This window comes from Vidua chalybeata, chromosome 3 (genome assembly GCF_026979565.1).
Source record: "Vidua chalybeata isolate OUT-0048 chromosome 3, bVidCha1 merged haplotype, whole genome shotgun sequence".
NCBI classification, from domain to species: domain Eukaryota; kingdom Metazoa; phylum Chordata; class Aves; order Passeriformes; family Viduidae; genus Vidua; species Vidua chalybeata.
The window spans coordinates 101089708-101104067 of record NC_071532.1 but is presented as its reverse complement, the minus strand read 5'-3'; the positions used below and the strand labels follow the sequence as shown (position 1 = coordinate 101104067).

Below are 14360 nucleotides of genomic sequence, written 5' to 3'. Positions count from 1 at the left end.
GTGTCTTGTTCAGGTGAACTAGGATTGAAAGCAGGTGTTGCTAGAGCTCTGACACAGGAAGTAGCAGTTTTCCATCCTCACCCCTTCATTTGTTTGACTTCTTTAATCTGCAGACCTGTCTCTACCATTTCACTGTTGGATTATTACAGTATGTATAATTTGGAGGATTGGAATGATTGTTTTAAAACACAAAGTATTGCTTGCTGATGCACAGAGGAGGGAAAGAAAAGAGTGACCAGGGTTCTGGGTGATATATGTATGTGTATGGGGCAGGGCAGTTCATGGCCATGCCTTGCTTTGTTCAGTGAGTTTAATGGCTATTGCTAAATGAGATCGAGTTACTTATTTTTAGCTTTTTGTTTCAATTCTTACTATATTGTGAAATTGATTTGTTGGTTGGAGTTCTGGTTTTTTTAAGCTACTGAGTTATAGTGCTGCTCTTCAAGGGATGTGAAGATTGTGTCATTTGTTAGTTTATAAATCAGGATTGTCTTTATAGTATAGCTGTTGCTGTTTATTTTCAGGGTCAGGAGAAAGTGAATTAAATTTAAAATAGCTTATTGTTTCGGTATGCTGCGCCTCTAATGTCTCTACTTTGTACATGGTGTACATGGTTTGTTTCTTAGTTCTACAAGTGCCAGAACCTGTGAAGTTCTTCTCTTCATAAACCCCACTGGTTTATGTTCTGCATAGCTTGACATGGTTTTCTAGTGTTTTATGCTGCATAAGCAGCTAGCCTTCTATACCAAGCCATAACTAATCATTCTAGTAAAAATCCATAATGTTCTTAACCTGCATCTTAAACAGGTTTTTGTTTTCTTCAACCTCAGTATTTAGAGGATGTTTCACTGTAGAAGTTTGTAGTCAGAAACTCACATTAAACTTGAGAAAGTCAGCACAGCAGGGCATATGTAGTCTCAGTATGAGGTTTTGTGCTAAAATTTGAACATTTGTTTTTTTTTTTCAAGTTGTGAATACCATAGGTTTTTACTCTTTTCAGTTGTTTGTGACAGCATATGAAGTCAGAATACTTAGTGTGAAATGGTAAAAACTCTGAAAATATATAATGAGTTTTTTCCTTTGTTAAAAACATGGTCAGTAAGAAAATTTATTAGTCTTTTTTATTTGCTCTTTAATGGTATAGGTAGAATGTGGGTTTGTATGGATAACATACAGGCAAAACCATACTTGTTAAGCTGCCCTAAGAAATAATGAATCTTAAATAATTGATACTGTAATTGACTGACATGGTTATTATGAATTCACTGAAATATTTTTGTATGCTTTGTATTCCATTAATTCAGTTGCCATACCAGATTAAAAGTACATAAAGTTATGTAAAGTTTCTCTTTTTTGTCATACCAGCTACAAGAAGGGGACATTGGAAATTCTTCCTTGGAATGAGCAGAAACATCGTGAAGAAGACTGGTGTGAAAAACAAGAATGCAGGTAAGTAGATACAAAATCAAAAGTATAAAGAATTTATTTACAAATTCTTAAAATGTGGGAATGGACCCAGTAAGACTCACTATTTTTGTACACACTAACTTGTGTTCTCAGCTTTCTAAGGGAGACTGACTGAGCCAAATGGAAATCAGAGGTTATGCAAACCTGGATCTTCAGTAGAGAGCGTTCTTTCTTTCATGATCTGTCACATGTTTGAAATCTCTTACTAGTTCAGTAGAAAGGATTCTTTCTTTCTTGCTCTATCTCCTCTTCAAAATCTCTCAGTAGTTCCTTTGCTGACAAAAACTGACACTCACTGTGGTAGGTTGATTGTATAATTTTCTTTCAGAAGTTTTAGGAAGAAGGCTGATGTTAAAAAAATATAGGTAAACAAATATATACTTAAACATATACTTATTTTTTTCAAAGGATGATTATTGAACCCACTTTGCAAGATGAAGGCCAGTTTCTGTATGAAAAACAACCTGAGTTGCTGAAGTACAGGACTACTGACCTTTCTGTAGACCTTGTCACTGATTGGTATTTGAGCAGAGCACAAGAAATTGAAGAATATGCAATGCAGGTGAGAATAGCAGTGAGGAAATGATGGTGGCTGAACAGCCTTCTTCAACAGAATCCTTAACAGTCTTAATGCATATTAATAGGATACTTTTCCCTCAGTAATGTACACTCTGTCTCAACTTCATTATGGCTTTTGAAGTACTTGTTTTTTCTTCTGCATTGTACTTAGGCTTGCTCTAAAGTTTACTCAGCCAAATAATTAATCCATAGAAATGAATAAGGAAGCCACTAGGTTCTGTTTCATTTGATTTACCATAGCAGACAGTAGGTCTTTTGTAATCCAAGAGAAGTGTTTACCATTGCATTTTATGTTTGTAACTAAGGGAGGGAAAGTTGTGTGCAGCATGTTGCGAACGTGTTTTATGACCTGTCACATGCTGCTGTGTTACGTATATTGATATGTGCCTGTCACACGTGTCACTGCCATGTCAGTAAATGGTCCTGTCATGGCTTCTTCCTGGCAGCTTTATTGTGTGTCTGTGGGACTACCATGCAGTTTATTTCTGCTTGATTTTCTTTATATATTAAAAGTGTTTGAAGCTCTATTGCACATAAGAACAGAGCTCATCACTCATGTGCTCTGGTATTTTAATGCTTCTCAAGCCAATTTAGCTGCATGAAAAGGAGGGTGACTGGATGTATCACTATAGTTAGTTCTGATGAGTGAGTTTCTGCAAGTTTGACTCCACCAGGGCTCTTTTTAAACATAGTTGCTTCTGATCTTAACCAATCAGTAGGTATCGAAATAAAAGCAACTTCCAATGATCAATTAAATAATATAACATATAAATCAGTTGCAGTCTCTTCAAGACTTATGTCTGCCTTGCTGAATATTTACAGGCAGTATTGTGTTCTTTGAAATCAAAATAGAACCTTTCATGTAACAGTAGTTTCAGTCACTGGAGAAAGACTGTTACTGGTTTTTGTGATGTAAAATGCAACAATTAAAATTATTAAATCATGGTCAGCTAGAAAAGTCATATTGCATGTTAGTTACCTGATTGTCTTAGTTTAAAGCAATCCTTCATATTCCATATACTGAGATGAGCTGTGTGTGATCTCCAGAACGACTAATATTCTAATATACATGCATCTATATGATGCATCTTGGTTAAAAGCATGTAACAGTATCATCCCCTAAGATTAAGCATTTTATGTGGTCTTCATAAAGCTGAGAAGAGCAATCCATTTAGGACTATGAAGTCCACAAAGACTTCTAGGAACTTCAAATTGCCTGTTAAGCAACAGGGGAATAAAATAGGTGCTCAGACAGGACTCAGATTGAAGATGGTGTTTGGCAAACAGTTGTACAGCAGTGTTTTTAAAATTATTTTTCAGGTTGACTGTGCTCTGTCCCTTGTTCGTCTTGGCATGGAGAGGAACATTCCTGGTCTGCAGGTGCTTTGTGACAATCTGATCACTCTTGAGACAGTGGTTTATGAGACTGATGATGATCGGACTTTGACTTTGAAGGAACTTCTAGAGATGAAAGACATTGAGAAGCTGAGACTTTTGATGAAGAATGTAAGTATTTTGAATATATCAGTAAATATAGCTTGAAATACAGTAACTCAGATTACCCTGGATGCTATGTATATAAAGACACTTATTTTTCTGGTGAACCTCCATCTTTAATTCAACAAAAATTCTGCATTTTCACTGGTTATTTTTGTGTGTTTTTTTTTTTTTTTTTTTTTTTTTTTTTTTGTTTGTTTGTTTGTTTTTTTTGTTTTTTTTTTTTTTGTGGTAGGGTTTATTTCTTTTTCTTTCTAACAAAAGCTAAATTTGCTCAATTTTCTCAAAGACCTGCTTTATCCCTGGCTGAGGACTCAATGTTAATAAATCTTACTTTGAAAGCTGTGAATTCCCTTTTCATTGGCCTTTTTTTAGAGGATCTTCAGTTTAGCTCTTAATGATGCTGCAGATATAACAACATTCAGTGTTTTTCTTGGATGTTTTTCGGTGTCTTTAAATATTGTCAAGCAATTTTTATATTTGCCTATGCACCAGATGTATGTTTTTGTCTTTGTACTGTGCTTGAGCATGGAATTTCAGTGTAGCAAATGACCTCTTGCAAGGGTTGAAAAATAGCTAGAGATGGAACAAGGATCTGAAATTCAGTTGAAGAGCACATAAGCAGCAGAGGAAAATAGGAAAATACTCAGAAATTAAATATAATTGTTTAGCTGTGTTTTTTTTGGGGGGAGGTGGGTTTGGGTTGGTCTTTTTTTGTTTGTTTGTTTTGGTTTTGGATTTATGTAGCCACTCATCACTTGTTTTTCTATCTTGCATTATTGCTGAATTACTGAAAGCAATGCTACTCTGTCATGCTTGCATGGTCTTTCACTCATTCTGAAACTGCAGGAGGAAGACAGGCTTTCCTCACATAATGGGCTTTCTTTCTGTTCTGCTCAGTTTCCCCAAGCCATTGGGTAGCAGATTGTTTCAGTGCTTCATGATGTAGTGATCTCTTTGTGATAGGTGAAGATAACTGTTTCAGTTGCATTGATCAAAAAAGGTTCCCTTTGTTTTTTGCTTTTCCTAGTTTTGGACCTGTTCTTATATTTCCTCTCTGTAACTCTGTGTGCTTTCCAGTCCTCAGATGAAAAATATGTGAAGAATGTTTATCAGTGGATGATCCCTTTTCTCCACCGCTGTGAAAACCAGTCCCCTGGTCTAGCAAACGCCCTTTTTAAAGAATACTTAGTAACATTGGCAAAGGAAGACTTGACTCTACCTCTGAAGATATTTCAGAATTCAAAACCTGATGTAAGTAAAGAGCTCTGTTGATTCTGCTGGTTTCTTTGGAAATTCTTGTCCTGAAGAGATGAATTCGGAAATAGTTAGTTTGTCTAAGTCAGATCATCCTTCTAATCTTTCCAGTTTTCTTGGACCCAGGATATGTTATGTTTTAGAAAACATTAATTTAAAAGTGTTTTACCATAAATTATAATGCAGCTAAACTGTCCTTGATGAGGCTGTCAAACGAATGTAATAATTATTCTAGCCTAGTAGAATAAAAATTATTGAATGGATTCTTCTTCTAAATAATTTCATTACCTGTTTAAAGTAAATTTGTGGCATATTTCCTTTATAAAAAGTGGATATGAAAGAGTTTAATGATCTCACTTTTTTTCTTGAGGAATTTTACTAGGAGTAGATTTTAAGTTACTTCCCCCTCTCCTGCCTTCCACAGCAAATGTAAAGAATAAAGTGGGGGCCATTAGAATTGAGGTGAGAGTTCAATGAGTAAGGGTTGAAGTTGCCTTCTGTGTGAGTGTTTCATGCTGCTTCTTTGGCTTAAATAATTATTCCAGAGCACACAGGCACATATTTGCATGTTATTGAATGTTCAGAGTGTATGGACAGAAATCAAGCAGCAAAGCACAACCACAGCTCTTTTATGTATGTTGGTACTGTTGTACATATTAAGTAAGTCTGACAAATGTTTGCAGCAGTTGCCTTCCCCTGTCCTGCACTTTTTCCACTTCTCAAATTCAGAAAGCATATAATGGCATACCCCTGTTCTTTCAAGTGTCTGCACTGCAGAAAACTAGCCAAGATAAGTTTCTGGTTGTGATTTTACCAGGTTATTAGCAAGAGACATTCTAATTGCACCTGAAGACAATTTATTTACTTGGAGTACACATATTTTTATATTTAAAAGAAAATTAACTGTTGAATTAGAAGCAAGAAATAAAAACCAGTTTACTTTCTTTTCTTGTTAGTGTCAGCCAAAAATTATTCCTGATCAGGACCAGCTTATGATTACAGCGTTGGAGTGTATTTATAGCTGTGAGCGAGATGACCAGCTCTCTCTCTGTTATGATATTTTGGAATGCCTTCCACAAAGAGGATATGGGTAAACATTTTCAGTTAGTTGTTTGTAAATATTTTAGAAATATTAAATGTAGTTGTGAATTAATGCTTTAAAAATGTTGTTAAGTTACTAAAGGGTGGACAGAGTTACTGGAATATTTTATTCACCTCTGAGCTGCCATGACTGTAATGTATTTATCTATATGCTTCTGCTGTGTACATATTCTACCAGTTAATGCAGCAAAACAAGAGTTAAAGTAGCAGCCTAGACCAAGGCTTCTGTACTGTTTCTTAGACTTTTACAGTCTGATGAATTGAGACCAAGTGTTAGGGCTGTCTTACTGGTTTTGTTACGATAGTGGCATCTTGCACTTAACTTAAAAGCAGCAATATGTCCCCGTGAGAGAGGGAAAATAGAAAAGCCTATTGAGGGACAAGTAATGCTCAAGAAAGTGAAAGCTTGAAGAGGAGATTTCCTGTGATCTGTGAGGTGCAAACTATTCTTCCAGTATCTTTTACATGAAGGAAGGAGAAAAGTCTAAGGAAGAAGGAAGACCTTTGCTCCTGGGAGACTGAGGGACCCTCTAAATTTTAATTGTCTTTACAGCAAGAAGCCCAACAGTTTTAATATTTGCAAGTAAACATATATTTGATTTTAATCAAGGAGTGTGTCAGACTGCTTATCTTCATATCTCTGTAATATGAATTACAAGAGGAAATTATAAGGAGTATGCATGTATGTATATATTTAATTGTGTGATATCATTGCAGGCCTGAAACAGATAAAACTAACACTCTTCATGATGAAGTAGATGAACTGGAACAAATTCTTAGGTATTTAATTTTTCTAAAATAAATACTGTATCTCACAGAAATCACTAGACATAGCCAAGAGCTCTTTATTATAAGAAACCAGCAAAAATATTTCTCTTTTTTTAATGCTGTCAACAAGATTTTCTGTATGTTTTTTATATTCAGAACATAGAAATTTTGAATGGTTTTATCTATTTGACTATTATAAATCTCTAGAGATATTTTTCTTGGAATAGAAGTTTATGGGTTATGTTTTGTTTTTTCTGGTTTTTTTTTTTTTTTTTTTTTTTTTTTTTTTTTGAGGGGGGCTTTCTTGGGGATATTTTTTTATTTGTTTGGTTGGGGATTTTTTTTTACTTGTTTTATTTTTGATGGGTTTTTTTGGCAAGGAGGAGGCAAGGAGGGTTAACCTGAGGAGTTTGTTTTGATCTTGATACTCTATAATGCTTTGAGTGATTAAAGACTAAAACTGTGAAGGTATGTCATCAAGTATTGGTGGTATGTGTTTACCCTACAGTATTATTAATGTACATATATTTTAAAAAATGTAGGTAATGTTACTCTGGCTAATATATAATGTAAGAAATTTTCTGGAGACTGTTTGCATTTGCAGTGCATATTTTGAGAGAGATTTCAGAGTCCTGCTGCTGCAGCAGTAGCTGCACAGCTGTGCAGGGCTCTGACAGGCTGGCTGTGTTGCAGTGTGGCGGAGCTGCTGGAGAAGCACGGCCTGCAGAAGCCGGTTTCCTTTGTGAAGGACACCAAGGACAGTGCGGAGGAGGCTCGGAAGCTGATGGTCAGGCTGACCAGGCACACAGGTCGCAAGTTAGTATTCCAAGGGGAGTGGGGAGAAGAGGGGAAGGGCAGTGAGGTAACACAGCCTGCCTGCCTGCTTTGTGGCAGTAGGGAACTGAGGTGGTCACCCTGCAGACAGTGTACATAAACACTTTTATTGAACTGATGATTAACGTGATTAGTGTTTTGGCTGCATTCTCCCCAGTCAAAAATCTCTGCCTGCCTTCAGACCTGCTTTAGTATGTTGATGTTCAAGTAAACAAGCTTAAAATGCATACTGGCTGCAAAATATGGCAGGATGATGAACTGTGAAAGTTAACATATTGTAAAAAAGATCCTTTAAGACCTATTTAATTTTATTGACAGTGTAGGATTTGTAAAATAATTCTTTGGTTATTTTGGCAAGTTTTCTTGGAATCTTTGTAATAGGGTAATTTATTGATTTTTAGGTATTGATTCTACCAGTTGAATATTTTCCCAGTATAATTTTTCAATTTTTCTAGTTTAACTCATCTTTCATTTAACTCATCTTTCAACTGCATATGAATTATTAAATGGCTCTTGGTATAAGCAGATAAAAATTTTGAATTGTGGGAAAACCAGCTGTAACTGTGGGTGATTTGTCTTTCTTATTTAAAGCAAATATGCACAACAGTTTATCTGTGATGGTACAGTGGTATTTATATTTTTAGTAGTCTTAAAGCTTTTTAAGACTTTTAGAAACCTCTCTTTAGAAAATCAAGACAATGCCTCTGTAGGAAAAATGTTGATTTTTCCCACTCCTGTTGGAGACCTTTTGTTTTGCTAAAGTAAAAGCTAATGCCACATGAAAAAATCACTATTAGCTGGAACTAGCTCATGCAATTTAAAAAGGTCTTTTTTTAATCTGAAAGGCTCAAGATAATGTCAAGAAACATACATAGTGTTTTTACTAGTGAAACTTTTGGTAGAGCATAAGAAGTTGAAGCTTTGTGGATAAACAGAGATCCATAGATCCAGAGGGTCAAGAATCTGAATAGCACTCAGTTTTAAGAAACAAAAGCAAGTTGCAGCTTTATTCTCCTGTGGTTGCATGCCATTGATTAGTCCTTTGAGATTGCCTACAATGAACAGCAGTTTAATTATCCTCAGTTGCTGTTACAGACTTGGTTTTGCCCTGCAGTTCCCAGATCAGCAGGAAGATAGCACTTCCAACTTCCTGATACATTGTGGAACATTATCAAAACCTACTTGGGGGATCTTCAGAAAGATTGCTTAAATCCCTGTCTTATCCCACAGAAAACAAAAAAAGAACTTTGGCTACTGCACTGTTTTCAAACCATTTTATCCCACAGACACTGTTTTAATATTAATTAATGTTAAAAGCCTTCTGTCTTTGAATCACTTTTGGTTAAAACTCTAATTAAATATTGAAATAAAGTTTGAGAAAACTTATATTTTTGGTGGTGGAAATCTATTGCTTTTCTTCAAAATTGTTGGGGAAGAGAGTATTTAATTTTAAAAAATGTTTGTAGGCAACCGTCCGTTGGTGAGACGCAGTGGAAGGAATTGCTCCAGGATATGTTGGATATGCAGCAGAAAGTGTATAGGTGCTTACGTTCAGATACTTGCTATGAGGTGAGTTTTATGTCTCCTTACTGACTTATGTCCCAAGTAAGCTACACATTCTTATTTCATATTGTTGTTCACAGGTGTAAATACATTTTTCTATGTTGTTACATGTTTATCTACTGCCTTTTTTTTCAGAATATTTTATTTAAGTAAAAAATTTCTGGTACTTATTAATTTTATCTAGAGCTCCTCTAGTAAATACTGTGTATATCTTTTATTAAAATTCAACTTTTTAGAAATTGAGTCAACTTAGTGAGATTTTCTTACATAGCCTGTAATTCTTTGTACAAATGTGTTTAGCAGTAAACACTCCAGACTCATGAAAATAAAATGTTATTGTCACTCAAGCATTTCTTAAACATAGATTTCTGGTTTGATGATATTTTGAGGATATTTGATGATATCCAAGATCATTATAGGATTATGGACTTTCTGCTGCTTGCAATTGAAGTAAAATTATGTGAGATGAGAAATCTAATTTGAATGAAGGTAAAAACCCTTGCATGTGCATAAAATCCAAACTCCTGTCATTAGTATTTGCAAAAGACAGCTGTTCGACAGATGTAGAATTTGCTGTGACATATATTGTTTATTTTCACTTTCACTTCCGTGTACTGCACTTTATTACAGATGCATTAGTATGTCACTTACAATTAGTGTTTATATCTATACAGAAGCAGGTTTTATTGCAGTTTATAGAAGTGATTGCTTTTGTCTACCCCTCTGATTAGCTCTTAGGAGAAGTTTTAAAAGCAAATTATTAAAAAACGAAGGAGGAAAAAGACAATGCTATTCAACTTCTATATAAGAAAAAACACTTTTTCTTTAGTTGTACAGCTAGAAAAACTGCAACATGTTTAATAATCATGGTTTTGTGGTAGGATACAACTTAGCGTACTTGAAATTTTTTTCAAGTGCATGTTAAGAAATTGTAGTACTAGAGCACTCTGCAAATAACGTATTTGCTTTATTCAGATCTTAATGTAAGTTTTCTGTTAACATTTTTTTTAACTCTGAAACACATGGTTAAAAACAAACACAACAAAGGGTTTTGGAAAAAATTATGTAGGAGTGCTGAAAATGCTTTGAAATGTAGTGCTGTCATATGCAATTATACTTTGATAACTTCAAAATTGATAAATTGATGAGACAGTAAGAATTTGCAATCCTGTGTATTTTTTAGCATGATGCTTACTCTCTTCTTGTTCCATGCATAGTGAATTTTGTGCTCTTGACTTCATAAATTTTGAGAGAGGTGTGGTCTTTGAGGAGGAAGGGTCAGCTGTGATACTTTGTATCTCTTGCTGTTCCTTGAGGGTTGACATGTTGCGAAATGGAAGATCGCTTTTGAGATGTTCTTTAAGAAGCCCTGAACTATTTTCCTTTCCAGAGCATGAGATGGTTTGGGGAGGTTCTTCCTAGAAAAGAAGTATCTTGAAATAAAGTATGAAATAAATAATCTCAATCTCATTTATGCTCTCTTTCCCATGAAAGGTTGGACCAGATGATCTTTTGAGATCCCTTACAACCTTGGGTCTTCTGTGATTCATTGATCCTTTTGAATTTGTTATGAACTTTTAAACCTTTGATAAATGCCATATTGTTGCAGCTGTGATATTTCTGTAATGATTAAATTTTTAATGTTCCTTTTCATTAGCGCAATATAACTGTACTCAAGAAAAAAGCAAAATACTTTTTTAAGGAATTGAGATTGAGTGTCTTAAATTTGGCAAAATTTCTACCTTGAAATAAATCAGATGTTTTGTGGCAGGTGCAGCATTTTATGAGTTTGCATTCTTTGAAGAAAGTCTTGATTGAAATTTAAAGAACATCTTATGTACTCAGTTCTAAATATTTTTAGTTACTTTAGGAATACAAAATTTCTTCTCTTACGTTGTTGGTTTTAAGGTCTTAATACTGAACTAGCCTTTCAGATTCTTACATCGTACTAACACCTCAGAATGTAGGTATATTTTGGTGTCTTAAGTCATACTGTAAAAAGACAGTTAATATGCTTTTTTTTTAACTTCCACTAAATAGAAACTAGCTACTAGTTAATTTTAGCTTTACTTAAGTGCATTGTAGAAATACTTCCCTTGGTAGAAGTTAGATTTTCTGCTTGGACTGAATATATTCTTTTGGCTTCAAACATTCTTGTATTCAAAGGGGTTAATGCCATACAATGCAGATAAGCTTTTTTGAAGCTGCTGCTCCTGCAGGTTATTAAATTACTATTCTGTCTTTTAGATATTCACCGAAAGTCTCTTATGCTCAAGCAGTATAGACAATATCCACCTGGCTGGGCAAATGATGCATTGCAGTGTTTGGTCAGTGGATCTACCAAGTTCAAAAGGGAAGCCGCAGTACCGCGTCAGCTATGCCAGAAGCATTGAACTGGTTTTGGCTGCTGGTAGAGAATATTTCAATTCTTCAGCCAGTTTGACTGATAGCTGTATGGAATTGGCCAGGTAAATACACAACTATCATATACATAAACACAACTGATTTAATGTTGTCATAGCATTAAGGTTTATTTGCTAGTATCGTGTGTCCCCCCCCTCAGTCTTCTGTTGAGAATCTTTTTCATAAGCAGTCTCTGGAAATACAGAGTAGTGTTGCTTTTAAGGCAAAGAGTTTGAAGACCCTTTTAATGCATAAGGGTTCTGTGACCAGACAAACTCTTAGGGTTTTATGGTGATACTTCAAAATACATGGTTTATAGCTCAAGTACTTGCCATGAATGTGTGACCCTGTGTTTATTCTGTTTAGCAACATGTTTTTGTCCTCCTCTGATTTACCACCAATCAGTTGGTAACTTAACTTCACTTTCTGTGAGTGATTATTGTGTATAGGTCTCCTAGTAGCCTTTGTGTATGAGTTGCTTTAGGTAGAATGTATTTACAGAATACTAGGGTGGAAGACACCTTTAAGATCATTGAGTCCAACCCATGCCCTAACGCATCTCCTAAACCATGTCACTGAGTGCCACATCCAGTCTATTTTTAAACACATCCAGGGATGGTGAGTCCACCACTTCCCCGGGCAGACAATTTCAGCTTATCTGTAGCTCCTTTATTCCACTCCTATTTTAATCTTCACCCTTAAATATTTGTCAATATGCCAGAAAAATCTGATGGGTTCAGATGGGATGTTTAGCTAACATAAAATTTTGCTTTTGATTGAAAGTGTTCATTTTTAATTAACGAGTGGAGAAAAAATATGACAGACTGGACAAATCAAATACTTTCCTGATCTAATGTGTATGGTGATTTTAGCCATTTAAAACCGAGGTGAGGTGCCATCTGGACAAGCTCAAGACGTGAAGCTCGTAAAGCTCATGGAAGTTCAACAAGACCAAGTGCTGGTGCTGCACCTGGGTTTGGGCAACCTCCTCTATCACTTCAGGCTAGGGGATGAACAGATCCAGAGTAGTCCTACTGAGAAGGACTCTGGGGTGCTGTGGGTGAGAGGCTGGACATGACCCAGCCATGTGCCCCTTGCAGCATAGAATGACAAATGTGTCCTGAGATGCATCCAAAGCAGCGTGGGCAGCAGGTGAGGGAGGGGATTCTGCCCCTCTGCTCTGGTGAGACCCCACCTGGGTGCTGCACCCAGCCCTGGATCCCAGCACAGGAAGGACATGGACCTGTTGGAGTGAGTTCAGACGGATGAAGCACATCTCCTGTGAGGAAATCTGAGGGATTTGGGGATGTTCAGCTTGGAAAAGAGAAGGCTCTGGGATGACCTAAAGGTGTCCTTCCAGTACCTGAAGGAAGCCTGCAAGAAAGACAGAGAACGACTTTTTACAAGGGCATATAGTGGGACAAGGGGTAATGGTTTCAAGCTGGAGGAGACTAGGTTTAATTTAGATGTTTAAAAAAAAATCTTTACGGTGAAGGTGGTGAGGCACTGGAACAGGTTGTCTCCAGAAGTTGTGGATGCCCCATCACTGGAAGTGTTCAAGGCCGGATTGGATGGGGCTCTTGAGCAACCTGGTCTAGTGGGAGGTGTCCCTGCCCATGGCAGGGGATTTGGAACTAGATGATGTTTAAGGTCCCTTCCAACATGTGGCCGTTCTATGATTCTATGATTTTGCATGTTGATTTTCTTTGTTCAATGTGTATTAGTAAAATTACATATGGCTACACTGTACCAGAATGGAGCTTGTATTTTAAAAAAACTATCTAAAATCTTATTACAAGAATATACTATTCATATGATTAAAAAAATATATATTTTGAATAATGTGCTCTTAATAATTTTATGCATTAATTAGTCTTCAGAGGAATTTAGTGGGGTTTTTTGTTGTTTTTTAATAAGCTTTGTTTTATTTACTGTACCTAGTTGAGGAAACTGAATTTGTGACAATGACTCTTAATGTTTCACTTCCAGTCAACTTTTTACAGTGTTTTGCTTTTATCTTCTACTATGTGGCAATACCAAAACATGATAGTGATAGGAGAAATATTTTCCAAAATAATTATGTATTTAAGTACTTACACCTTCAGCATCATCTATAAATTCATTGCAGATCTAAATTCAGGAAGGTTTAGTTGATATGCTTATAACAACCAGTTGAAGGCAATGCAAAAATAGAAATTTGTTAAAATATTCAGACAGCTATAAAAGAGAGAGTGTGTCAAACACCTCCCATGTGCATTACAAAAACAGTGAGTATTCTGACATTTCATAAGCACAGTAAATTACTGCTGGTAGTTGTTTGTTTTGTTTTACTCACCAGTTAACTTCTCCCACAAGTTTAATTTTAAATGATTTCATCAGACTTCTGAAAAATGTCTTTTGTTCTTATTTAGGTGCTGTCTACAACTTATTGAAGACAGTCCAAGTGCTGTTCAGGAGGAGTTGGACCTCATTCGTGCTCTGGGCTACCTGGAAGAATTTGATGTGAAAAGATTACCACTGCAAGGTACTGCATAATTTTATTCTTTATATGATGACTTGAATCACAGGCATAAATATGCATGAGAAATAGTTACTATTACATAAGTGTGATATGATTAAACTAAAGAGTCTATATACTGCCTCCAAGCAGTTTACAGACACATAGAAAAAACTATATATTCAATAGAGTTTTTTAGCTTGTGAGGTGAGAACGATATTTGTATATGGTGTCTTTGATTTTTGACTTTTAGCAAGACTTTTAAGTATATGAAACTCCTGGTGACTGGAACAGAAAATTAGTTCATCTTTTATTTGCCAAATAATCTGCACTTGCCTGTGTGCTTTAAAATAACAGGTAGGAGAGAGGTACTTCATGCAGAGGCAATTTTCAT

At 35.7% G+C, this 14360-nt stretch overlaps 1 protein-coding gene across 2 annotated transcripts in view; it reads left to right on the top strand.

Moving 5' to 3' along the window:
* Positions 1-14360, top strand: part of NBAS (NBAS subunit of NRZ tethering complex) — a 159517-nt gene that overhangs the window by 42084 nt on the left and 103073 nt on the right. For both annotated transcript variants that reach the window (XR_008429863.1, XM_053937943.1), the window contains exons 22-31: positions 1366-1449; positions 1876-2029; positions 3367-3552; positions 4624-4797; positions 5757-5890; positions 6619-6681; positions 7363-7485; positions 8970-9072; positions 11314-11534; positions 13881-13993. Coding sequence is in view for 1 of the 2 variants with exons in the window: in XM_053937943.1 (XP_053793918.1) it covers positions 1366-1449; positions 1876-2029; positions 3367-3552; positions 4624-4797; positions 5757-5890; positions 6619-6681; positions 7363-7485; positions 8970-9072; positions 11314-11534; positions 13881-13993 (1355 nt within the window). In the remaining variant the exon portion in view is untranslated. The remainder of the gene's footprint in view (positions 1-1365; positions 1450-1875; positions 2030-3366; positions 3553-4623; positions 4798-5756; positions 5891-6618; positions 6682-7362; positions 7486-8969; positions 9073-11313; positions 11535-13880; positions 13994-14360) is intronic.